The sequence below is a fragment of the Botrytis porri genome, assembly GCF_014898465.1.
Source record: "Botrytis porri strain MUCL 3234 chromosome Unknown BPOR_003, whole genome shotgun sequence".
Taxonomy (NCBI): domain Eukaryota; kingdom Fungi; phylum Ascomycota; class Leotiomycetes; order Helotiales; family Sclerotiniaceae; genus Botrytis; species Botrytis porri.
In genome coordinates this window covers 2,521,454-2,546,438 of record NW_024066077.1, presented here as the reverse complement: position 1 = coordinate 2,546,438, position 24,985 = coordinate 2,521,454, and the positions used below count along the sequence as shown (strand labels likewise).

Here is a 24,985-nt window from a genome sequence, read left to right as displayed (position 1 = left end):
GTTGATATCGGATTTTCTCATAACAGAAAACGAACCAACCACGGTATGAAAATTTGAGCTTTCTCATGCTTTATGCTTCGAACAACACTTCACCACAAATCTTGGCTCATTGAGCTTGGGTAGGTCGTAGATATGGTACCAATTCCAGAGGCTAGCTATTTTCCTGATCTGGGTAGATGTTTGAAGGGAGAAGAAATATTGATGTAAGTTTATCGTTCATAATATCGATCCCAATTGACATTCTACTAATCTTTCGATAGCTCTTGGGAGACGGCATTCTTTGCCCTTTTAGATATTAAAGAGAATGGTGCCCAAATAACACTCGAGAGGTTCTTTAAAGAGCCCAAAGTAGCATCTGTACTTTCCGATCCTGTCACTGCCTTTCCAGAACCTACCAACGAGACGAAAACCAAATTCGAATCAAAACATTCCCCGATCAATGCCGATCATTCTTCTGCGGATTATGACGTTAGCAAGGTAAAGGAGGATGCACTATGGTTGAGTGGAATGGTCAAAATCGACGAGGTTACTGCTCTAAGACTCGTCGTGCAAGAACACCAATCGCGAGCATATGCGCAACTTCTGGGGAAACTTTCAGAAGAAGAGTTGATCAGTCTCCAAGATGCCTTTGGCAACAAAAAATCTACGAATTTGCTCTCTGCGGGTTCTTTCATTGGCACACAAGCGGAGGTTGCGCCATCAGAAGAAGAAAGTCAGAGAAATCGACGTATGCGAATGCTCAGCATTTACCTCTCAGAACGACGCTATTTCTGGAAATGCCTTACATTAATAATTCAGCGATCCAGACTTTCACCCACACCGACTACTCCAGTAGACGACTGGTACGAGGGTCTGCATACAGAATTGCTAGGCAGCTGGAAAAGTTCGGGCGCATCACAGAATCGTATGGTGGAACTGGTCAGAACTATTGATGCGGGGCTTACAAAATTATTTGATGCGAAAAGTGAAGGTAGCGGGTGGTCCTTGGAGGGTGATGGGCGGGATGAACTTGAGCTTGAGTGGGCAAGCAACCAGATCACTGAGGCAACCCACATGATGGAGACTATATTTTATTACATATTCTCTTCTGATACCGCGCTTGATATTTCTCAGTCAGACCTGGTGCTCGAATGGTTTGATTTTATTAGCAAATTTAAGTTCCTAGACGAGATGGGAATGGTACGTTTGTGATTCATACTTTTATATGCACATTACTGACCAAACACCACAGCTTCACCCGACTCTTCAAGCTGTTGCTCTACCCTTACAGACTATTAGCGCCATCATATCATCTGCCATACTTAACGTCGATAGTTGTTTAACATTCCTCGAGAGACCATCGAAAGATTTAGCTCCTGCTGATTTGGCTGAGGGTCCGAATAAGCCATGGTTATTAAACCAAACTGCAATTATCAAACTTCACCAAATACTCACCGAGGCAGCGTCCGCGAACTACATCACGGCTGGCCCTGCTGTCCTTACCTGGAGCGTTATTTTGAAGCATATCAAAGTTCGTGTCGATCTTCGAGAGAAACTTCAGCGCCGACGACACGAGGGTCTTAGTGATAACGATGAATATAACGATGAACCATTGGCGATTGGGTCGGAGCCTATACTTGCCCCCGATGCCTATGAAGGAGTACTTACAACAATCAAAGTCACGGACGAACCTGTCGATTATCTAGCTTTGAGCGCTGTAAACGACTGTCGTGTTTTCGAAGTACTGGCAACCATTTCACAGACTCTTGGTGACACTTATGATGCAGCCTTCATGCCACAACTTGGTTCAAGCTTGAGGATCGCGATATTAGAGCTCATGAAGGCAAGTGCACTTGATGTTGGCTACACTGCCCAAACGCTGCAAACTGTGGTTTCTGTCGTGTCTGGGGGACAACAATATTGGGATTTTGTTGATCAACGAAATGCTGGAAGCGATCTTGAGCCAACATCTTATTTTGTCACTGACGTAGGATTAACTCGCGAGTTTTGGCAAAATGCTAGTATGCGCTATCCTTGGGAAGCTGCCCCTTTTCAAACACTTGTTCGCTCTCTGGCATATCTGCATGACGTTGATGGAGGAGTTCATGAGTCTATCTTCCCATTGTTAGACTCTCGACTAACCTTTACATACCTATTACCATATCAATACGCTGATTATGAGACAGTTCAAGAGGAACATAACAATAACTCTATTCAACTGACTAGGGGTCTTTCAATGTTTGAGCCTCGAGGGCGTGGTGTCAGCAGAAGACTCTTGATAGAAAATGGGAACCAGGGCCAGGCTTTGGTACTAGCAGCAGCCAACAGCGATCTACAAATTCCAGCTGGAACGCCTGGTATTGTGATAGTCGAGAATGATCCAAAAGTAGTCCATCTTACCCACCATTATCGCGGTATGAGGTATTTCGGGAAATTGCTAGAAACATATCTAGTTGCGGGTGAAGAATATGACGCTACTACCGGCATGGGAGCGGACTCTGACACTGTTGCTGACATCATTGGAACATTTGCGACGGGTCTTCTAGCCTTATCTAGGTCAGACAAAGAGGCAGAGAAAATTCAAAATAATGCTACCGAATTTTTCCAGGTCGCAAGTTCGGCATTAAATCGGAACCGAGACATCACTCTCGTTATATCTGCTATCTTCGAACAAGAATTGCAAAGGCAATCGAGCGAATCTAGTTCCGACGCCTCACTTGATATTTTAATCAGCTGCATACAATATCTACATGCCTTACTTTTGTTTTCGCCTGGGAGAGTGTGGCCTCTTATTGGTCGTAGTGGACTTCTATCTGATGGCCGCGGTGGTGGCGGTAAACTCGCTAGTATCGTTGGCAGGGTCGAAGTTATATCGGGGAGATACTCATTCCTCGTATCGTGCACTCGGCTCTTCGAGGCACTGGTCAATGATTTCGCAGTAAATGCTATTGCAAGAAACCGCAAAGTAACTATGGCTCCAGCTCGGTTCAGCGAGGTCGAGGAACATAACGTTCGCGTTGCTGATAAAGTTCTCTCCGAAGTTCTTCTTCACTTTACTCGATACCTGACGGAGGTACTAGAAAGCTCGTACACCTGGCAGTTTGACCAACTCAGCGATCAACTCCAACTTACAAAGACCATCATGTCTTCTTTCGAAAAAATGCTCACATATGCTTTCGGAATCCAGAGTGATCCAGAAGAACTGCCACAATCGGACTCTCGTTCAAAGTCAGATCTTGGTAGAGATTCCAAATATCATCAAGATCCTGCTCTTCCAATCATGAGTGCTTTAAGCCCAGCTGCCATGCATATTGTTGATAGCTATCTGTCCAAGTCTTCTGGCCCCATGAGATTTGGACCAATCCTTCGCACCTTATTCTACGGCTTCAATACCCGTTCTACCACAATGTATACAAATAGATTACTATTAGTGGCGGGGGGCGTGAAAGCAGCACTTAAATTCTCTAGGCAACTTCTTCGATTAAGTGCATTATTAGAGAAGCCATCACATCTAGAGACGCAGCTGTTCACTGCTGCACCACTAATCGCACGACTATATGCCGTAAATGATAGCTATCGTACCCCCGTCGTAAAATTGTTCGAGGCGATGATAGTCAGCGCTTCGAGTAGTACCTCAGAACCACCTTCGCTCCTAGGTTATCTTGGCGCGAAGACTTCGAAGAATTTCCTTAATGTCGTGTCAGATTTGGATACACCTCTAACTAGAGATGAAAATGTTGGATCGATTTGGCATTTCCTGTCGATGATAATGAGCAGTCGACAACAATGGTTCGCGAATTATGTTCTCACAGGCAAAACGCCGAGAGACGCATTAAAGAAGAAAAACCCCGATGCTGCCAAATCTTTATCCCCAAAACCTCTTCTTCTCACAGCGCTTGACAATCTTTCACAAATCGGAGATATTCCGGATACAGAAGCTTTGATGATGTTAGAATTCGTCTCATTGGCACAGAATTTCTGGCCTTGGACTATGCACGAGTTAGAATCTAGCACAGGCTTCATCAATTATCTCTCAAACTACATCAGCACCCTGAAACCTATTCAAGTCTCGTCTAAGAGCGAGCCAGCAATTAAGGCTTGCTATCGTACTCGAATTGCGGCTTACATTGCCGAGATTCTTGCAATGCACCTTTTCCATTCTAGACAAACCGGCAAACCTTCAATTGCCAAAGACCTCATGCCCAAGCTGAATTATTACTATGAGAATGCAGGGGGGCTTCCTACCTACAATGCTTCTCTCCATGGCAACCTCAAGAAGAACTTCGATGCAAAGTATGCCAGAACCAGTCTCCAGAGTTTCAAGAAGACGGATCTAGAGGATCGCAAATTTGGCGAGAACTATTTTTACGATCTACAACTACTTGACCAAATGCTCCGTTCTGACGTAGCTTGGATAGGACGAAGAAATGATGGTTATAAATTCGAGCTTGCAAGTGCTAACATCAACTTGTCTTTGGTTGATGCTCAAGTGGTAAGTAAGCTATGAGCAAATTCTAATGTCAATTCTAACAATCTTAGGCTCTATTGAACGCTTGGAAAATTCTTGCCGTGGAATTAACTAGCAATATAACTCAGGAATCTGATCACCAAGAGACCCTTGTTGATGCTGCTCTTAGGTGCCTTGCCTCAAATGCACAAAGTCCGCAAACAGAAAAAATATTTTCACGATTACTTCAAACACGTGCAGACTTCGCGCTTGTTGCCTGTCAACGGTTGATAGAAGCAAATCCAAGGTGTCCTAAGATGAAGGACCTTCTCAAAATAGTATGGGAGACAGTCCGGACCTTGGACAAAAGCTTTGCGATGGCAATTGCTACAGGAGATGGTCCATACTATAGACTGCTTCTCAAAATTTTATTCTTGGCTTTGCGAGTCCATGCTGAAGACAACAACGTCGGAGATATTGACCCCAGGGTTTCCACACGAAAACAACAATTGGAATCGGAATCGACAGCAGATATCTATATGATTGTCGACGTTATAGAACGTGTAATTGCTGGCGGCTTCAGTGATCTGGCTCATATCATTCATGACAATCATGAAGAGTCTTCTCCAGAAGACATCGCCCTTATCACAGGTCTTTTGCAAGCCTGTCTCCGGATACCAGGCATCGAGTTCCATCACTCACAAATTGTGACCATCATGGCTAATTGCAGGACCCCTCGTATTGCTACTACACTCTTCTCCTGGTCTGACCAAATTGCGATAAATGGTGATCCCATCTATGGTGAACTGAGCATTATTTTCCTCTTGGAGCTCTCAAGTATGCCAACCATGGCCGAACAGCTAGCCGTCGATGGCGTTCTTGGTCAGGTCAGCTCCGCAAGCATAACCACTTATTTGCGTCGTGGAAATGTATCTCCATTCGCTGATGGCGCCGGTATCCAACGCTGCTACAACATCTGGGTCCGCGGCATCCTTCCTTTAATCCTCAATCTCCTCCATTCAGTCGGTGCCTCTATCGCCACAGAAGTCGCACTCTTTCTAAACCAATTCCCTCATCTCCTCGCTCAATCGGCAGCTGCGTTTGATGCACCCGAATCCTCACGCACCACTTCGATATCAACTCCAAAACATCTTTGTCTATCTACAGCTTCTGAAGTTCACTCTCTAGCTCTTATCATCTATATTTTGAATGGATTTAGAGAACAGTTACAAGGAATCCAGGTGGTGCCGGAAGTAGATTGGGACTTGGGCGCGGTGGCAGAGAATGTTGAGTTTTGGTTAGGAAGTCGAGCAGTCTTGAGAGAGAGGATAGTACCGATGGGTGACAAGGATTTGGAGTGGAGGGGGAAGAAAATAGAGGCTGGGAAGGCGGGAGCAATAGGATGTTTGGATCGATTGGAGGAGAAGGTGGTGTTTGAGATGATGGGAATCAGGGATGTGATGAGTGGGGGTGATCCGTGAGTGGAATGGGAGGGACAGGGTGTGAATGATGTATAGGAGTGGCGTTATTTCTGTTTTTGGAGATAAACTGAATACTTGAACATGCACAACTAATTTTTTTTGTATCAATGAGAAGAATGATCAGGATATGGCGTCTATAGATTGACATTCTTTGGCATCGTAAGAGTGATCTTCGTTAAAAGTTCAGGAGAAATATTCCGACCAATTTAAGAGGAGAATTCCGAGTTTTTATCCTTCATGTACTATCCACACATTATCTTTTCATAGACAATAAATTTCTCGACAATTTTCATTCCCACAATCCGTCATGCAGGCATTCATATTCATATCGATATCTTCCCTCAACATCGACTGCATCCTCAAACATCTATCGTACAGCCCCATTTTTTCACCTCCCTCTTCTCTTCTCACTATCTATATCGCCACACCAGAAAAATCGATTTACCTCGACCCAGGAGGAGGTTGACTCATCATCTGTGCTTGTTGTTCCTGGAATCTCTGACCGATGCGCTCACTTCCCGCCATGAATTTTTGGACGCAGCGGGAGACGCAACCGGTTTCGCGGGCGATGAGGGATTTGGTGGAGAAGTCGTCGACGCAGGAGTCGAAGCAGTGGGTTACGAGGTTGGAGAACATCTGTGGAGGGGTGGGGGTGTTAGTTGGGGGTTTGGGGATGGAAATGATGAGGTTCTTGGGGAAGGGTGGAGACGAGGGGGTGAGGGGTGCGGGGATGAATTGTGAAAATGAATGGAAGAAGTTTGGAAAGGGTGTAGAGTGCGTGATATTGGAGATGGTTTGGGGATAAGGGTTTGGAACTCTCCAAATATGTTATTGCGAAACTAATTGGCTAAGCGCTAGCCAATTGCCATTCCGACAATGCTACGATTGCTTGCATTGTGGAAATCCATTTGAATTCGCCATGGGTGGAGTGGCCAGAAGGTAGATTCCAAATCCCATTATGATTCGCACGAATAATCGAATTTCAATCAGGGCGGCGAGGATTGATCTAGAGGGACAGCGGAGCAAAGAAGCTCGATCGAAAGGTATCGGCAGGCCATTACTCGAAATTGAGAGAGGATTTTCGGCTGTAGCATGTTCGATGCAAGTCCAATCGGAGTTTGAAGAATTTTGTTCTCCTAGGTGGGCTGCGCAGGATAATAAAGTGCGACGCGGGGTATGATGAACAATCCTCGTATTATCTCTGATGTGTTTTCCCCGCTTGGAATATTTGGAAGGTTTCGTATTCGACCATGTGGAAGTGAAATTGTGTAGAGGATCTTAACTTACGCCCATGAATTCCTTCATTTGCTTTCTTTCCATACGGCTTTGGAATTCTCTTTGCTCCAAGGGGGTGAGTCTATTTGATCATCGTTAGTAAATTGGATTGGTAGAGTTTTTGAAGAGCTGAAGAGCTCTATTACTCACCCTTCCATGATGATGATTTGAATTATATGTGAGAGAGATTGAGAAGTTTGACCGATTTATTGAGAAGGTTATAAGTTTATTAGAAAGACTTGTCAAGGCTGATGGATGAGGCTGATATGATAAACTCTTCTGTATCAAATTAAAAGGCTTTTTTAGCAAGGTAAATAGTTAGAGCTCTGTTTATTGGGTCGGTTAATGTCGGAAGTATGTTAACTTTTATCCGAAGTTGATTGTGGCCCCTGCACGAATTTCTTTGTTGATCCATGGTAACTTTTTGATCTGATCTTACATCTTACATACAATTTCCTTTCTTCACTTATTGACATTCGAATGCTAACTATATTTCTTCATTCTCCTTGAATGAGAGAACGGGTATCACAAAAGTTAAACAAAGCATGTTATGTCTATTAGTCAGTTGATAAAGGGGTACAACAACTGTACTTTTGCCATGTCCTCCTCTCTCTTTATATATGAAATGAAGATCTTCTTGTGAGAAACTAGAAGCCGGTCACTATACCCAAACAATCACCAAGTCATTTCGCATTGCATCCTAAATTGATGCATGAGAGTACAATGCAAAAGGACCAAGCAACTGAAGCGATGGGGGAACCATGGGGGGTAATGACTACAGGTACCTAGGTAGGTAGGGTTTGTTTTCGTTCAATGACTTATTAATAAGGTACTGACTTGGGTACTGACTTCAATACCGCCTCGCCTGAAAGAAGAAGAGGAAGAAAGTTTATTCATCGATTGATACGTACAGGAACTGATACGGGAACTCCTATGTGTTTCCTGCATCAAGGGTTCATCCATCTTCCATCTTTTCCAATCGCTTTGTTCTGGTTGCCCTGGTTATGGATAGAAGTATACAAGAGCACTGGGTACCTAGGTGATGATGATGTTTTGCCAGCTCATGTATTCCCGTATTTCATAGGTATCTGAAGAGTTTACCAGGTAAATGATCAAAGATTTCATCTAACTATAGATAGATGGACTTGCTCACTGGCCATGACCCTCTCCATAAGACTCCAGCCAAAAAAAGTCCAGATCTTTGTTCGCTACTAATCCTGTCTCTCAAAACAGGGTGAATAATTGGTAGATCAATCAGGACCTACTTTTCCGAAAAAGCTGTAATTCATTAACATGATAAGTTATGAGTATAATGAAACTTCAAAGTAACCACTCGGGTGGTACTGTAGACTGTAGTTGGCTTTGACTCGTGATTCTTGAACTTGGGATTCCCACGTATCAATGACAAACTTCAAACTTTCCACCACCTCCAAAACTCTATTAAACAAATAAAGCAGCAATTTGAAGGTCTGACGTTGTCTTCAATATTGTACTGTCCTCTATTTCATGGGTCAGCAGGGCAGAGTTTGAGTGAAAGCTTGCAATACCACTACCGTACCACTATTTACACGACTAGACCATAGATTCCAATGTACTGCACTTCTTAGCGTCACTCTCCACTCGTTAAGTTTCTACTCTCCGAACTCTTTCACTTCAAATCAACCACCACCTCTACTGTTCCCTGATATTCTCAACCATTATCAGCAACTCTACGGATTTATCGTCTCGCAACTACTTGATTGTTTTGCTCATAACCAGATCCTTCAAGTTCGACTTTAATTCCTCTTGCTTTTGCAGAGCCCAAAACCTTACATTACCAACTACACTTACTACACTTGCTCGAGAGAGAGAGAGAGACCCGGTCGCGTCGCAAATAGAAATAAGCCCCTCCAGCAACACAATCCCCACAAACAATCACTGTACCCACATCAACAATACCTATCATTGCTGTCGCATGCACCTTCATTCTCAGTTACGACCGACCAGAACCTAATCTGAAGACTTCCTCTATTCTCTTGACCCCTCCGAATCAACAATATAGATATTTCCACTTCGTGCGAAAGGTGAATTCTGCTGCCTGTGTCTCCTCCTAGACTTGCTGGGCCTCGAGGTCCTTTGCGACATCAATTATCGCTGGAGCTACCGTTTGTATATTGTCTGGACGATCAGCAGATCTGATTGAACAACTCCAATATGCTGTCTGATCATCCCACTTCTTCGACGACACAACAGCCCTTTTCGAGCCCACAACCAGCCCCCATACAACAAGCCGCATCACCCCCAACGAAGCAGAGTTTGAAGAGCTGGTGGAAGACATTTCGGCCCCCTGCTAGGACTCAGGAACCCAGTACTGGTAAAGACCCCCCAAAGTTTCTTTTGTTGAAGGCCCAGAAACAAAGTGAGGATCTGGGCCATTCTCTCTATGCCAATTTTGTTTCCAATCTGCCGAGAAATTTGGATCCTTTATTCAAGGAGAATCCAATGCACAACAATTCATCAATAGTAGACGGTATTCCAGAGTTTGCGACAGATATAATGCCAGAAGCAGACGAATTAGCGACAAAGACACAATCAAGCACAACAACTTTCACAGGACATGCACAGTCTCTTCACGAGTACAAATCTAGGAGTCTTCTCTGGCCGTCAACTTCCAGTTTAGTGTCTGGAAAGCATATTTTGATGGACAATTCTCAGCTCAATTCCAACTATGAAACTAGACACCCCCAGTCAACAAGTGGCATAAAACGAAGAAAGAGAAGTTCTTTCAGCAAAAAGCTGTCCAAGGATATAGCAGCTAAGCAGCGTTCCAAAATCCGTATTCAAAACAATCATAGCCAGTATATAAAGCAGCGAAGCACCAACTCTCTAAGCAGAAGTCAACAATTGCTAAACTTCTGTCGTTATCATCACATAAAATTCAGCTTGTTAAAATTGGTAACAATGATAAAATCGAAACTGACAAAAGAAACTCCAGAATCCCAACCAACAGGTATATTTGGTGTACCTTTGCGACAGAGTATCGCATATGCAAATGTCGCTATCTCCCTCGTCGATGCCCAAGGACAAAGCTACATATATGGTTATGTACCAATAGTAGTTGCAAAGTGTGGAGTTTATTTGAAAGAGAAAGGTATGTTTATTGAATGGAGGTGTTATTTTGATGTCTGGCTGACCACTATCCGAATAGCAACTAATGTAGAGGGAATCTTCCGGCTCAGTGGCTCGGAAAAGCGCATCAAAGAATTAAAAATAATTTTTGATTCTCCTGATCGTTATGGAAAAGGTCTTGATTGGGCTGGGTACACAGTTCATGATGCGGCAAACGTGTTACGAAGATATCTTAATTTACTACCAGAGCCAATTGTCCCGCTTGATTTATATTCGCGATTTAGAGAGCCTTTAAGAGGTCATACTATGGCAGCAGTTGGCGACAGTGATGGTAGCCCCCAATTTTCTGACAATTTCGATGTCAATAAGGCCATCATTACTTACCAGCAACTAATCACCGAATTACCACCATTGAATCGTCAGCTACTATTATACATTCTCGATCTTCTAGCAGTTTTTGCCTCAAAATCGGATGAAAATAGAATGACGGCAGTCAACCTCGCAGCCATCTTCCAGCCTGGTATGCTTTCACACCCGGAACACGACATGGCACCTGCAGAGTATCGTCTAAGTCAAGACGTACTAATTTTCTTGATTGAGAATCAAGATCACTTCCTGATTGGGATGAGAGGTACAGCAGCGGACGAGCAGACTTTAAATGAAGTTGAGCACGGTACTCCTCCCCCAGGAACTCCCACTACACCTGGTAGATCGAAGAACGCGATTGGAAGATCCGCCTCAAATGCTAGCGCTGGAGCTGATAGTGTGCGCAAGTTCGGTGGCATTCGACGTAATGTATCTGTCTCGTCCCGTCATTCGCGACAGTCGAATGGTGCACCCAGCCCGGCAAGTCCAGCTTATGGTATTGCACTTACTTCTACATCCAGCGGTGGTGTTCATCGAAGCAATACTGTACCTTCAAAAAAATCTCCTGGATTGCCATCATCTCGAATGCACAAAAATTCTGGCCCACCCTCGCCATCTCCAGTTGGCCTAACTGCCAATCGTTCCTACGGACCTCGAGGTCTTTCACCTGCGCCTCCTCCATCTTCAGGCCATCTATCGCCCTCTCCAGCTTTAGCACTCAATACGACTACCGAACCAACCCTCACCGATTCAGGCCATACTGTGACGAGCCAGGAGCGCCTGATTCCTGAATCAAATGAGCGCTCTCCTGAGGTCTCTACTCCATCTAGAATTGTTTCAAACCTGTTTCAGCGATCACCTACGGAAAGTACCGATAGACGACAACCTAACAAGCTAAGGAAGAAACGCGTTCCAGGAAGCTCAAATCTTAGCGCTCAGAGCTCGACAAATTCTTTGAATGGGCGATCATCTTCAATATCCCCGGGCCTCCATGCATCTCACGGTAACTCGGATCATGCAGAGCATCCTCATCTGGAACATTTGTCCACATTAAACCCGATATTGTCCAATACGCAAGCTACACCTCCCGCTACAGAAACCCCGCGTGCTGAACAGCCTCCTCATTTTACACCTATGCGGCCAGAGGATCCTCACCACCCATCTGATAGAACCTTGCGCCCGGTCATATCACCTGTATCTTCCTTACATTCTCACTCATCTTTCAATGATCAATCGGATCTTGATCATGGAGAAGATCCTGCTTTCGCTGAGGCAAGAGAAAGACGTTCAATGTGGCGTCTATCGCGGCGCAGGGATGACTCAAACACACTGGGAGCTACACTAAGTCCCAACAAAAATGGGTCAGATAGTGGTGCCGGTGCGAGTTCAAGTTCTGTAGGCAGCTCAGGCAGACCTCGAAAGAGTTTCACTGGCGATACCGTGCCTGTTGGGCCTGACTCAGGATTACCCCATGCGCAAATCATGTCCAGCAATGATAGTGGATCTGTCGCGCCCGAAGAGAGAAGAGGACCCCTAGGTTGGATCAAAAGCAAGATGCGAGAGAAGCGGGACGAGAGTAGGGAGAAGGATGCTGAGCGAGAACGTAATAAAAGCCCGCCTGGCGACCGGCCATCTAACATCAGTTCTTCGGCCCTAGCCCCGCGTGGCAAGAGCATAGACGTCAATAGAGGAGAAGAATCTGAGCGTCTCAACGGGAGAGAGCATAACTTATCCTAATAATAATTCGACGAGGTGACGAGATGGTTATCAGATTATTTTCAGCATTTCAAAGCACATTTCATTTACTCGGAGTCCAATCTACGACAGCTCTAATAGGCTCGCTGTCTATTGGTTATAAAGATCGGTGCCCCCGATCATGACACGTCTTTCCCACCCGATTTCTGTTACATGCGTGCATTTGTCCCTTTTTGTTTGCGCCTCCACAGAAACCCATCTTAATAAAAATGATGGGATTTTTCCGTTGATCATGGCTGTGGTTGGTGATGTTATATTTGAGGATTCGGGTTTATTTTGAGTGCATTGCCTCGTGGAATTAAGGATTTATCATTTGTCGTCGAGATTTTCACCCTTCCATGTTCTATATAGAAGGATGGTATAAAGAAGAAAATAGGAAGGGTATAAATGGGTGAATTGTGACAATCACGAGTTCGATGATCTGATGAATTACTGGTACTGGCAAGGGAGTTTGTTTTTTTTCTTGAATGCTTTTACAAAAATCAAAACGAATCAAGTCTTCAATCTTCTGGGCTTTCGGGGAGCAGGACATATCCTTATGGGGTCATGAGGATGCGACGAAAACATGAAGCCATAAGGATAAGCTTGATACGACTCTTATGATTGGGATGGATCGGATGAAGGTTTGGCTGGGTTTGGGAAAGAATGTATAGGGTATTATGAATATAACGGGAATGGGGAAATGATGGATAGAGACTTTCAAGTTCCTACCTTTTTTTGTGTGTGATAGGTTTGACCATTTGGTGGTGGTGTGGAGGGATCAAGAAAATGAAGTTGAGAAGTCGAAGATGTTTTAAGATGGGACGAAATGTTCAATTCTTTTGTATGTATTTTGAAGTAATTGTGAATGAGTAAATGGAAGAAGGGACTTTTGATATATATATATGTATATTTATGTATGATGACTTCACTTTTGAGGAGCTGAATAAGACTGAGAATGAGATTGAGATAGATAGTCTACCTACCTAGTATACTTGTAGCCAAAATCGTCATCGTCATCGTCATCGTCATAGGAGATACTTAGGTAGGTGGGAGATAGTAGGTAGCATGCTCTCGAGTCTCGAGAGCTAAGACTCAACCCGTAAATCAACCGGTACTCCATTGTCATTCATTCTAGCCCGTCCCATTGACGAACGTAATTCTACTATGTATTCCGTATTCGTGGCGAATTGTGAGATTCGTTTGAGGGTTGGATGTGTGGATGTGTGGATGGGTAGGTAGGTAGGTAAGTAGATGGCTATTGTATTAGTGGTATGGAATTGGTGGTGGTGGTGGTAGTGATGGCGGTGGATGGACGGATGGAAGGTAGGAAGTAAGGGAGGGGGAGATGAAAGTGTGGAAGTATGAATAGTAGTAATAAAGTCTCAATCGATTCAATCTATCTATAGCTAAGCTATTCTAACTATATAATATATTTAAATGATATTAATTATATAAGGTAAATAAGAAAGCGAAGAAAACCTACCCCCCTCAAATGATCTAGATTTACTATTATAAAATCCCGTTATATTATAAAACCTTTATAATCTTCTCATTTACTTCTTTACAATCTTTACAATCTCCTACTTCTTATACCTATTTCTATTATTCCCTTCTATTTTATTCAACTCCTTTCAATATATCAAATCCTATAATTAATATATTACTACTTTATTATAAGAATATCTTCACCTTTAAATCTTTAATCCTTAAATTCTTCGAATCTCATTTATAATATAAACAATTTTAATTTCAATCCTATATTACAAAATACTTCATTTCTAACCTTTTCTTTATAATACTTTAATCAAATTAAATTCTATTCAAGATATATTATCTTCATTCTCATTTTATTTTACTAATATTATTTCTTTAATAAAAGAATTCTAAAACCTTATAATAAAAGAGATTAATAATTATATAGCTAATTTTAACTTATATTCAATATACTAATAATCTAAAATAAATTATATAATAAATATAAAACAAATTATAATATTAATTTTTAATACGATATATACTCTACATTATTAAAGATTACTACTCCCTCTTGAAATAATTAATAATATATTATATACTTTAAAAAAGCTATAATCAATATCAATATATTTTAATTTCTATTATTCTTTAAAATTATTATTCTATAACTTATATAAATTGTATTTTATTGAGATTTAAAGAATACTATTTCCCTACATAAAATAATTATAAGTATTAGAAAAGCATTTCATTTCTATATATTGATAATCTTATTAAAAGCATTTTTCAAAATAAATAAAACTTCTTAAAAAGATTTTCCTTTTTTATTTTTCTATATTTAAAAACCTTCTTCTTATATATAAAACCTCTCTATAAAACTACTAAATACTAAAAGATTCAGATTATTATAGAAATCATTAAGAAATCTCTTCTACTAATTTATTTAATATAATTATTCTATATTATAATAATATCGATTATTTTAAATATCCTAAATAAATACAATATATCTCTTCTTTTATATTAATAACAATAATTACTCAATCTAAATAAATACCGACTTAGCGATTATAAAACAGAACATAAAATAATTACCTAATTCGAATATAATATAAATTAGAGAGTTATTTCGAAAAAACTGTTCTTAGCTTTTTTCATGTTCTTCGAAGTATGGATAGGGAGTGAGTTGTAAGATGTAAGACATTTATTTAGATTTGGTGTTTGCAGGGTACGGTTTGAGATGGGATGGGATGGAATAGGATGAATAAGATAGGATAGGATAGAATGGATTAGAATGGGATAGGATGGAATAGGAGAGGAGAAGTGAGATAAGAGGAGAGATGAGGTGAGAGATAGATGGATGAATGGAGGAGATGGATGGAGTGAGTGGTAGTGTGGGTGCACTGCCTTGTGGCGGGATGTATATGTGGTTTTTAAATATTGAATGTTGAAGGAGAAAAGAGTAGGTAGAAGATTGGGATTGGAGGGTTTGGGTTGGAGGGTTTGGGTTGATTTGGCTGGGCTTGAGACGATGGGATATGTTTTGCGTATATCGTACTCTGTACATATGGGGATAGCTATGTAGACGATGATACCGATGATGATGATGCTTTAATGAAAATATGTGAAGTATAATATGGAATGCTTTGAAATAAGGGTCTTTGTGAACTTGTGTGAATATGCAGATGACGGAGAGCGGTGCTTATTCAATAAACTTCGTGTATATACCATAGTGACATATGCACAACACGGACACATTGTTTCTAGAAGGAAGAGCCTAGCTCCTAGGTACGATGTAAGAAGTTCTAAACTCGGATCTGCATCTGCATCTGTGACTGCGACTGCAGGCGGATGTCGGGGATAGGGAGCATGGCATTGTCGGATACGAAGAGTTGGTTGGAACTTGGGACTGATGATTGTGTGAGTGGAAAGTTTGTGGACTCATGAGGGATTGGTTGAGGAATTGATTGAGTGATTAGTAAGTTTTCTGCTTTTGGGATTTTTACACGAGTTGTGTATTGTATGAGGATAATAAAACTGTATATATGTATTTCGGATAATGTTTCATCCTGCAACGAGGAGACGAGGGAACTGGTGAGCAAATCTATGGACCCCTATTCTTCGACAAACCTCGCGATCAAGATTCTCCTGAACTCAAGAGAAGGTTCGGAGGGTATAACGGGTATACCTCGCCACTAGTTCAAGATCCAAGACACTGGACTGACTGCGTTTGGTCGACGTTAACCAAGCAGGGTGAGTGCTCGGGGGCTAGGTCAAGCGAGGATCGAGAGGCGCGGCTTGCGTTCGTGGATTCATTGGTTGTGTTGAGACTACGGGGGATTGATGAACAAGTAGTGCATATATTTTATGCAGGCTGCTATTTATGGATGGGTACGGGGTTTGTTGAAATGGGTAGGTTGTTAGGTAGATGATGATTTGCCTCGTTGCTTCAGGGTTTGCAAAGGTGGTTTGGATAATTTGATTTTGATGGTTTGATGCTAGAGGTTTCGGTTGAGTTGATAGGTGTTGAGGGATACTGTGAATCTGTAATGGGTTAGACAAAATGAATAATAGAATGGCATGTAAATTGTAAGGAGAATGAAAGATATGAAGGGGTGAATAAATATCAAAGACACTCCCCTCGTGTCTCGAGATAAGCTGGAAAGTGGGTCGATTCGAGGGAACACATGAAGCCATCCGAAGACAGAAGAATGAGAGCATCGTTTGGTCGGCTGCATAATACAATTAGCTTGTCTGCTTGTATTGAAGGCACTTCTCGAAGTATTCGGATACAAGTAGCGTCGCTTTTCGCTACTGGTTTCCTCTTATTTGTGAGGATTCTCGTATACAGAGTAGACGGAGTAATTTTTGGTGGGGATCGAAGTATCAAGTGGAGTGAGGATTTGAAGATGGTGGGTCTTGGATGGAAATTATGGAATGGTAGATTTGGAGGTTCTGGTCGGAACAATGCGCGATTTGACATGGAAATGCAACAATTGGGTGAGTGGAAAACTGGCATCGTCATTCTTTGGCGGCGGTAAGTATGGATCCTGGTATGGATGGATATTCGGGGGGGTTCTTCACCATTTGATCCAACTAGAAAGGAGACTTGAGTCGACAGTGAAGAGTCAGTGTCAATGCAACCAATTAGTTGCATATAGCAGCTGCATGTCCTTTTCCAAGATCTCTTTAGCCTCGTATTATCTCAAGAGGATCATCGCCATCACATGTAGGTAATCAAGCAGAAACGTATATTGTCTCTAATACCCCTCGTTATGTATTGATGCGAAGAACAGTTTTCCAATCCACTTTGCTCACTTGCTTCCTTTACAATTCGCATATCGAATCACTCACTCACTCACTCGCTCAATCACTCAATTCCTCACTCGCTAGCTACGAATATTTTCTTGACGTTCATTCTGCGCTTTCTACGACAATTTCCATCACAAGAACAAGGTACGTTAACGGGACCAGGTTTTCATAATCCGACTCTACGGTTGCACATCACACCTCATCAGACATATCATACTTCTCTCGTACTCATATGGCAATTCCGAGTATTCCCAGTATCATATGAACTATAATCTCGAATTCTCCATCCAAGGAGAAACAGTTCCTTGTTCGCAAAGTGGTCTCTTTGATAAATTGTACCTCTTTTTTTCAGCCTTTACCCTGGATACCCTGATATTACCCTATACCCTTGCGCTGTATCACTCCCAATCAATCCACCCGAAGTTCTTACAGCACCTTATTAGTATCTTAGCACCCTTTTTAGCACCCTTTTAGCACATCTAAGCACCACTCCTTATCGCAACCCGCAGCACTTTGGAATCGACTGGCTCGTTCCTTACAAAACATTTCGAACCACTTCTACTTCCACTTCCACTCCCCCCCTATGTGTTTCCTTCCCAGTCTTTCCTTCCCAGTCTTTCCTTCCTTCTCCGCAATAACAATCTACGAAGTAGTACTGAGTGCTGAGTACCAGTCTCATGGTAATTGATAGCTAGCTACCTTGGTTTATACCCAGCCACAACTTAAAGGGCAAGTGATGTCCTGAAGAAGAAAGAGAAAGAAAAAGCTAAAACCTTTTTTGTCTCTCTTGTTTTAAACAAAACTCCCATCTTCTCTCTTCCTCTCTAATGACAAATCAATTGCAAATCGTCCCCTCATAATAAAACTTGTCATACATTCAATTGTCTGACAATTCATCCATCATCATCATCATCATCCTCCATTTCTCGTTTCTTGATCTCTCTTCGTTCGTTTTACCTTCAAGTGGCATTACAGCTCACCACTGCACCTATCTTACAGTTGCATTGCTTTGACATTCGTTCAAACCCCTAATATAATCCTTGAAAATTGTTCTTCTTGTCAAAGTACCTTGAGAGTTGAGCAATCATGAGTTCAACAGCTAATGAACGAAAGATCCAAGATCTTGAGCAAAAGCTCGATTCAAGTGTCAATAGTCCTTTGATGTCAGAGACCGAGTCCTATATCAACGAGAAACAAGATATCGAAGCGAATAAACCTCGAAAGTCGGAAAATATGCCTTCAATCCGGCAATTCTTATTGACTCTTATGGTCTTTTCCCTCCTCACTATCACAATTGTTTCTGCCGCTACCACGAACCGAAATCCAAGAAGTGTATCACCTCCTTGTATGGAAGATCAACAAGCCTTTAGAGAATTGCTGGATACTGTTGAGCCTGCCATGTTACATGATGTGCTTCATCAACATATGACGGAGAAATATCAACATGGCGTTTATGAAGATGACAAGGATGCTTTGGAAGCTGTTTATAGACAGGAACCTGCAGTCGCACATGCGTTGGTTGAGGCAGCAAAGGCAAATGCTATGATTGAATTGGCTAAGAGACAAGTTGGATCAAACTCGACAGCTACTCCGGCTCCAAGTACAACATCGGATGCTACTTCGAATACTGTCGTTGCTACCGAATCGGCCACAACTTCCCCCTCCACAGCTTCAGCTCCAGCTACTCCATCTCCATCTTCTACAGCGGCCCCTACGCAATCAGTTTCTCCTACCACCACAGCTCCAACTTCGACCGCTACACCAACCACTGCACAAACTACTGCACCAACCACTGCACCAACCACTGCACAAACTACTGCACCAACCACTGCACCAACCACTGCACCAACTACAGCTCCCACTACAGCTCCCACTACGGCGCCAACCACCGCATCATCGACCCAGGTTGTTGCAAGTGATGGAACTACCACAACTTCAGTGGTACCGGTGACAAACAGTTCACCAACATCTGCGGCATCTACAAATTCGGGTATGTTAAAAATCGGGTCGACCTCGCGTTCTTTCTCTCCTATTTCTACTTCTACTTTTGCATTACCCGTCTTCTTTTTTGTGAATTCTACTTTTTCTGCTTTTTTGCCTACCAAGATACCTTACGACTCCTCGACCTCAACTACAGATTCGCACCCTGTCACGTCGACGTCTTTAGGGTCTAGTTCCACGGTATCGTCTGCGATTTCCAAATCTGCAAGTTCAACGATATCCCTGGGAGGTCTTCCCATATTTCTTGATGTTATAATTTCTAGTTCTACTCCTCTTGGATACTCTTCTACAGGAGTGCCTGTTGTTGATTCCACTTCTATTGGATATCATACCCCTTCATCGATCCCTGTTTCTGGTCCTGGTTCTCGTTCTGGAAACCATGGCACTTCCTTGACTTTGGAGTCCACTTCTAGTTTAGTTGGACATGATACTCTTTCTCTTAAATTGCCGTTGCCTATTTCCACTACCATTGGATCTCAGGGTAACTCCGCAACATCCATCTCTAGTTCTTTGGTCAACCTTCCTAGCAATGCTTTTTCTTTATCAGTTTCTGGCTTAAACTTATACTCGGATTCAGGATCGACTTCTACCACTAGTGCTCAATCTCAACCTCAATCTCAAAGCTCTGAGACTTCTCAAGTTTCTTCATCTGCAACAGAAGCTTCCACTTCCGCTCTTCAAACTACTGAAACATCTTCAGGTAGCACTACCTCCGTCCCCGTGACTACAGGAGCTTCTACAAGTGAGGCCTCCATTTCCACCGGGGTACCGACTTCTCAGGCCACTGCCTCTGAAGCTACTACCTCCGCTGATACCTCAAGTTCTACTACAGAGGCTTCCAGTGATAGTGTTTTGTCTACATTGACTAATCCTGCGAGCTCTCTCGCTACTGAATCTTCTTCTGTTATGGCTGTAACTCCAGCATCTACTAACAGGGCCGAATCTACAGCTTCCTCAGACGATGATACTACTACACAAGCCGCTGAAGCGACCAGCAAAAGAACAACCAGCAGTACCTCTACCAGAGTTTTTACCACAACACTACCCAATGGATCCCTATCGACCGTTACATCTATTACTGTCGTACCTGCTGTAGTTACTGGATCTCCCGCTAGTACTTCTAAGACATCTACTGGAAGTGCATCATTACAAACCAATAGTGCTGGAAGGAATAACTTGGGAATCAACATGATTCTTGGTGCCGTCGGAATGGTGGTTGTTGTTGCATTATAAGCCAAGTAGTTGGGACGAATACAAGAAATCGAACCAGAACTCTTTTGATATTTACACATTTGCATAGCGTCGGTGTCGGGTTTTTACGGTCATAAGTTTTATTTAACTATCAGTCTCTCATTCTTACGATCGATCGTAATGACTTGACACGAATTTATCATCACTCTTTTAGAAACGGAATTTGGATTGGCGCATAGATTGGAATAGCCCATCACGGGATATGTGCTTTGCTTCGCGGAATTGCTGGAGAGAAATTGGTTAAGGATCAAATATGGTTATTATACATTGCATGGCAAAGTCATGGGGATATCTATTGATAGTAAGGGGTGAACGAGATGCATTATGATTAATATGGTGGAAGTGGCAAAATAACGTGATAGGAGCTTGTGGAGAAATATGAAGATACATACAATTATATACATATTATTGGTGCTCTCTTATGATTAAGAATGGATTTTGAATGTGAAGAAGGGAAAGGGTATTGGTGAACTTGTATGTTTCCCATACATGAAGACTTTTGAATTGCTCGTTACGTTTCTCTAGTTGTACAGATGTTCTTGGAGTTGTTTGATGGTTCCGGATATTTTCATATCGTTATCCCGTCTTCACATTTTCACTTCTTCATTGCTCATCTTGAGTCTTCTTCATCAGAAACTCACCTCTGGGACTCTCAATTCCATCTCTCGTTGAAAAATAAAAAATTAAGATGTTTCACTGGAGGATCTTTTCCAGTCTCATCACTGTTGCCACGGCTAATATATTCACAAGAACGACTTGATCATGCAGAGAAATTCGAAGCAGATCTTCTCGTGACGGACTCATTATAGCTAGTAAAAAAATATGAGATTTCGACATAATGGTATGTATTTATGATATTTCATTAATTGGGGTATATGCGCATCTCTCTATCTCTCTTTCGCGCGATCCATCTATCATTTCCGGTTCTGCCATATGATCGATCATTAAAAAAGTTGAATATTGAATATTGGATTTGGATTCGCGGGCGTAGAGACGTAGGTTGGTTTTCGATTGGTCTTTTTGTTTGCATCTGACTCCGTTCCTGATGTAGTATTCGCGAGTTTGGAAAGAAATCAAAATGTGATAGAGTCAAGTAAAGTAAAGTCAAATAAGATAAATCCGTATAGCCTCTGATAATGTGCGCTCTCTCGTGAAACTCCGTAGAACTCCTCTTCTTTCCTTCTACTTTCGCAATCCGAAAGTCGTAAATGGTGTGTATGTATGTAGGTGTATGTATGTATGTTTTGAAAACGAAAATCGCATTATCCAGGTCCAATCTTGGGCATATCGTGATGTTCACTCAAGGTGCTAAGATATCTGTTTAGTTCTTCGACGCGCTCTTTGTGGGTTTTGACGCCTTCGCGCTTGAGGCGGTCGTTGAGCTATGGGGAGGGGGTTAGTGTATTGCTTGAAGGAGGGGGGGGTTTTGGATGCGGAGCTGTATGGATTGGGAGATGGGAAATATAGATGGAGATGTGAATGTGAATGAGAAGGAAAAAGTAAAAACATACCCTCCTCCTCCTCATCTCCTCATGCGCGCGCTCCGATGCCGTTTTCCCAGATGCGTCGCGCGGATCGAGAGACTTCAATTGTTCTTCGCTCATTTCTGATTCTTCGGAAGTGGGCTTCGCGGTATCTTCGTCTTTGAGGGCTTTTTGGAGTGTGGTAGGTGTAGTGCTGGATGGAGGTGGAGATGTTGAAGTCGTGGGGGGAGCAACCTTCTTCTTCTTTTTCTTTTTGGTAATGCCGGCGCCGGTGGAGGCGCCTTTGAGTTTTAGACCCCCGCCGGTGAAGGAGTAGTCGTCGGGCATAGTGGGTTCAGGGGTGGGGAAAGTGGTAGGAGGGAGATGGAGAGCTTGAGATGGAGATGAATGGGTGGTTTGATGGGGTGGGATTGTGGAATTATGGGTGCACGGATTAAGGTTTATCCGTCCGAGGGGCTAGTTGTATGAGTGGCTGTGCTGTTGTAACGTCACGTATGAGTTTGTTGAGGTTCATTGTGATAGATATTCACAGATATTGCCTGTTGCTATGAGATGATTTCATCAAATTTATATTTGTACTTTGCTTTCTTTCATCTATCAGTTGTAAGGATCTTTCCAAATAGTTTAGATCTATGGGTTGCAAATTAAACTTAACCATATCGATTAGCTCCGCAAAGCTCTTTTTCCCCTTTCAATTTTCTAGTCTAGACGGCCTCCCGTGGTAATCTTGTAAGATTCCAAATTTAGAGACTGAAAGCTCGTCAGTGACAGTTTCAATTCTGCCCAGGTGGCTCTCTATATTCCATCTGTCTTATTGAGTTTCATTCCTAGAGGAGTTGTTGTCGAAGTCAGATCACACCTCCTCGCGCTTGGATGTGCTTGTTTGCCAGAGAGATCTTGCCAGCTTGCATAGAATTTACTTTCCTTTTCAAAACATCATTTAATCACATTTCAGATTCCTGTTTTGCCATCGAAACTTACCCTATCCATACCTATCCTCGAAGTAAGGTCAAAAGCAAGCACCAAGGACAGTTGTGCTCATATATCTCTGTGAGTCTTCGTGATTGTTCAAAAGACGAGAATTATTATTGATACTCCTATTCTCTATCAAAAATCTCATAGAACTATTGAATTATGTTGTCTCATATGAGACTTATGTGGGGTAATATTTATGCTTGGAGATGATTGTCAAGGCTTGGGTGTTCGATTTCTAATTACTGTGATCATTGTATAATGGCTTGATGTCAAGAGAAGAGAGTGATGTAACTCCAAGAGCACGATCCAATATTTAGTACCTTAAAACGAGTCATAATTAGTCTGGAGTAGTCATGCCCCATCAATCATAACAGAGTCCATGAAGTGCGATAGTATATAAAGGGCAAAATCAGGCCTAGAGCAAAACCTCAATCGCATCATCATCATAAGCGAAATTTTGGCATTTTTATTTGTCTATGGTGATCGCTTCGTTATTATATAGTTGTATACTCCTTGGAATGTGTATTGTGTGTTCAAGTTCTACTGAAGTTTAGAGTCCAAACAAAGGGCCTCTTTTCATCACTTACGTGTAGTAGATTTTCCCCCTTTTGTGTTGCGGAAATCACCTCTCGACGAGACTCGCGAGTTCCTATTTCAGTCTTACAATCTACATTCTAGCTATTATTCTTCACGGCAAAATACAATTACGGTCGTTTATACGCACCCTCTATGCAAAGTTTTGCTGTTCGGTTAGTCTACGAAACAGACTATAGGACTTATCTGAAAGACATCATGACTTCACTTTGGGAGATAGTCTAATCACTCTCTATAATTGATTTCCATATAGTAGTAGTTTAAAGCAATCCGGAATTATTTCTTCCTCCCTCCACCCAATCCAGCAGTCCGTTTGTAGATATTCGATCAGACGCATCAAAGAACTTTCCAGATTCACTAATGGTTCCGGTCTGCTTTCGTGTATACCGGTCTACTCTTCGGTATAATGAGCTCCGGAATAGTGAAAATTATTATGAGCAGTGCAAGAAGTGGCATGACTGTGTGACCCTCAAGTTGTTAATAAACAATCAGGTAGTCAAACTGTCTATACAACTCAATCGTAAATTTGATCATATGCAACCTGAGTAGCAACACTTAAAAGTTTTACCAATCAGATACCCAAACCAGTCTGGCCCCTACTTTCAAAACCTTACACAAAGCCAACTCATCTACTTTCAGCAGTCTTCACATTCCAAATCTCGCCCCTATCAACTTTCCTGATCAGACTTAAATCACCCCGACAGTTCATCCATCAGTGTGAACTCTCTTCTAATCAGCCCAGCATGGAAAATCGCAACGTACCCAAACCATCGGGTACCAAAAGATCCCCCCTATCACCACCCAATAATCTCGAAGCGATAAACTCATCCGACACCATTCTGCCATCAACATCCAATATCCTGGATGACGAAATTGTACAGCAAACTCCCTTTTCGGGGCCTTATCCTGCTAGTCGAAGAAGCGAGCCATCAATACCTGCAGAAATTACCATAACTTCCACAGCACATCCATCACCTCTTCGTCACGAAAAGCACCAACACCCGCCCAGGGAAAGCAAAGAGAGAACATCTAATCTATCTTCACCATCTCCAAATCCCTCTCCCCACAACCCCAACTCCACAACTTCAAATCCCGCCGAACAAGAACCAAACTCTGACTCTGAATCTAAACCCCCAAGCGAACATAGTTCCGGCTCTGACGCAGCTTTCTACTGTAGTGTAGGGAGTCCGAGCGAGGATGAAGAAGATGGATTTGGTGATTCTTTGGGTCGGGCTGTGGAGAGAGAAGCAGAGGGAGATGGAATTGGAGAGTCTTTCTTAACAAAACGAGATTTACGGGAAGCTGTGTCTATGTCTGGGACTGATGGTGAAGGCATGGGAGAAGAGGATAATGATGATGGAGAAGAGGAAGAAGAGGAAAATGATATTCATAACAAGGATAGTAAAAGAAGGAAATCGGAGAAAAGATTTACATTCTTGAAGCGACTTTTTAGTCGGAAGAAGGCAAGGAATAGTGGTGGAGGTGCTGGTGGGAGTTGA

General features: G+C 42.4%; 6 protein-coding genes across 6 annotated transcripts; 4 read left to right on the top strand and 2 right to left on the bottom strand.

Moving 5' to 3' along the window:
* Nucleotides 1-132: 132 nt before the first annotated feature.
* On the top strand, nucleotides 133-5,907 carry EAF01_002806 (uncharacterized protein; the record flags this gene model as incomplete). Its single annotated transcript, XM_038911060.1, has 4 exons — nucleotides 133-203; nucleotides 261-1,179; nucleotides 1,232-4,471; nucleotides 4,519-5,907. 4 exons carry the CDS (start codon nucleotides 133-135, stop codon nucleotides 5,905-5,907), a joined length of 5,619 nt encoding a protein of 1,872 aa, XP_038773982.1.
* A 441-nt stretch (nucleotides 5,908-6,348) lies between these two features.
* EAF01_002805 (uncharacterized protein) lies at nucleotides 6,349-7,340 on the bottom strand (the record flags this gene model as incomplete). Its single annotated transcript, XM_038911059.1, has 3 exons — nucleotides 6,349-6,543; nucleotides 7,195-7,264; nucleotides 7,333-7,340. 3 exons carry the CDS (start codon nucleotides 7,338-7,340, stop codon nucleotides 6,349-6,351), a joined length of 273 nt encoding a protein of 90 aa, XP_038773981.1.
* A 2,035-nt stretch (nucleotides 7,341-9,375) lies between these two features.
* EAF01_002804 (uncharacterized protein) lies at nucleotides 9,376-13,725 on the top strand (the record flags this gene model as incomplete). Its single annotated transcript, XM_038911058.1, has 2 exons — nucleotides 9,376-10,312; nucleotides 10,370-13,725. The coding sequence occupies 2 exons, from the start codon at nucleotides 9,376-9,378 to the stop codon at nucleotides 12,391-12,393; spliced, it is 2,961 nt and encodes a 986-aa protein (XP_038773980.1). The 3' UTR covers nucleotides 12,394-13,725.
* Nucleotides 13,726-18,267: 4,542 nt separating this feature from the next.
* EAF01_002803 (uncharacterized protein) lies at nucleotides 18,268-20,415 on the top strand (the record flags this gene model as incomplete). The annotated part of the gene is made up of 1 exon (XM_038911057.1): nucleotides 18,268-20,415. One exon carries the CDS (start codon nucleotides 18,268-18,270, stop codon nucleotides 20,413-20,415), a length of 2,148 nt encoding a protein of 715 aa, XP_038773979.1.
* Nucleotides 20,416-21,695: 1,280 nt separating this feature from the next.
* EAF01_002802 (uncharacterized protein) lies at nucleotides 21,696-22,244 on the bottom strand (the record flags this gene model as incomplete). The annotated part of the gene is made up of 2 exons (XM_038911056.1): nucleotides 21,696-21,815; nucleotides 21,945-22,244. The coding sequence occupies 2 exons, from the start codon at nucleotides 22,242-22,244 to the stop codon at nucleotides 21,696-21,698; spliced, it is 420 nt and encodes a 139-aa protein (XP_038773978.1).
* A 1,985-nt stretch (nucleotides 22,245-24,229) lies between these two features.
* On the top strand, nucleotides 24,230-24,985 carry EAF01_002801 (uncharacterized protein; the record flags this gene model as incomplete). Its single annotated transcript, XM_038911055.1, has 1 exon — nucleotides 24,230-24,985. The coding sequence occupies one exon, from the start codon at nucleotides 24,230-24,232 to the stop codon at nucleotides 24,983-24,985; it is 756 nt and encodes a 251-aa protein (XP_038773977.1).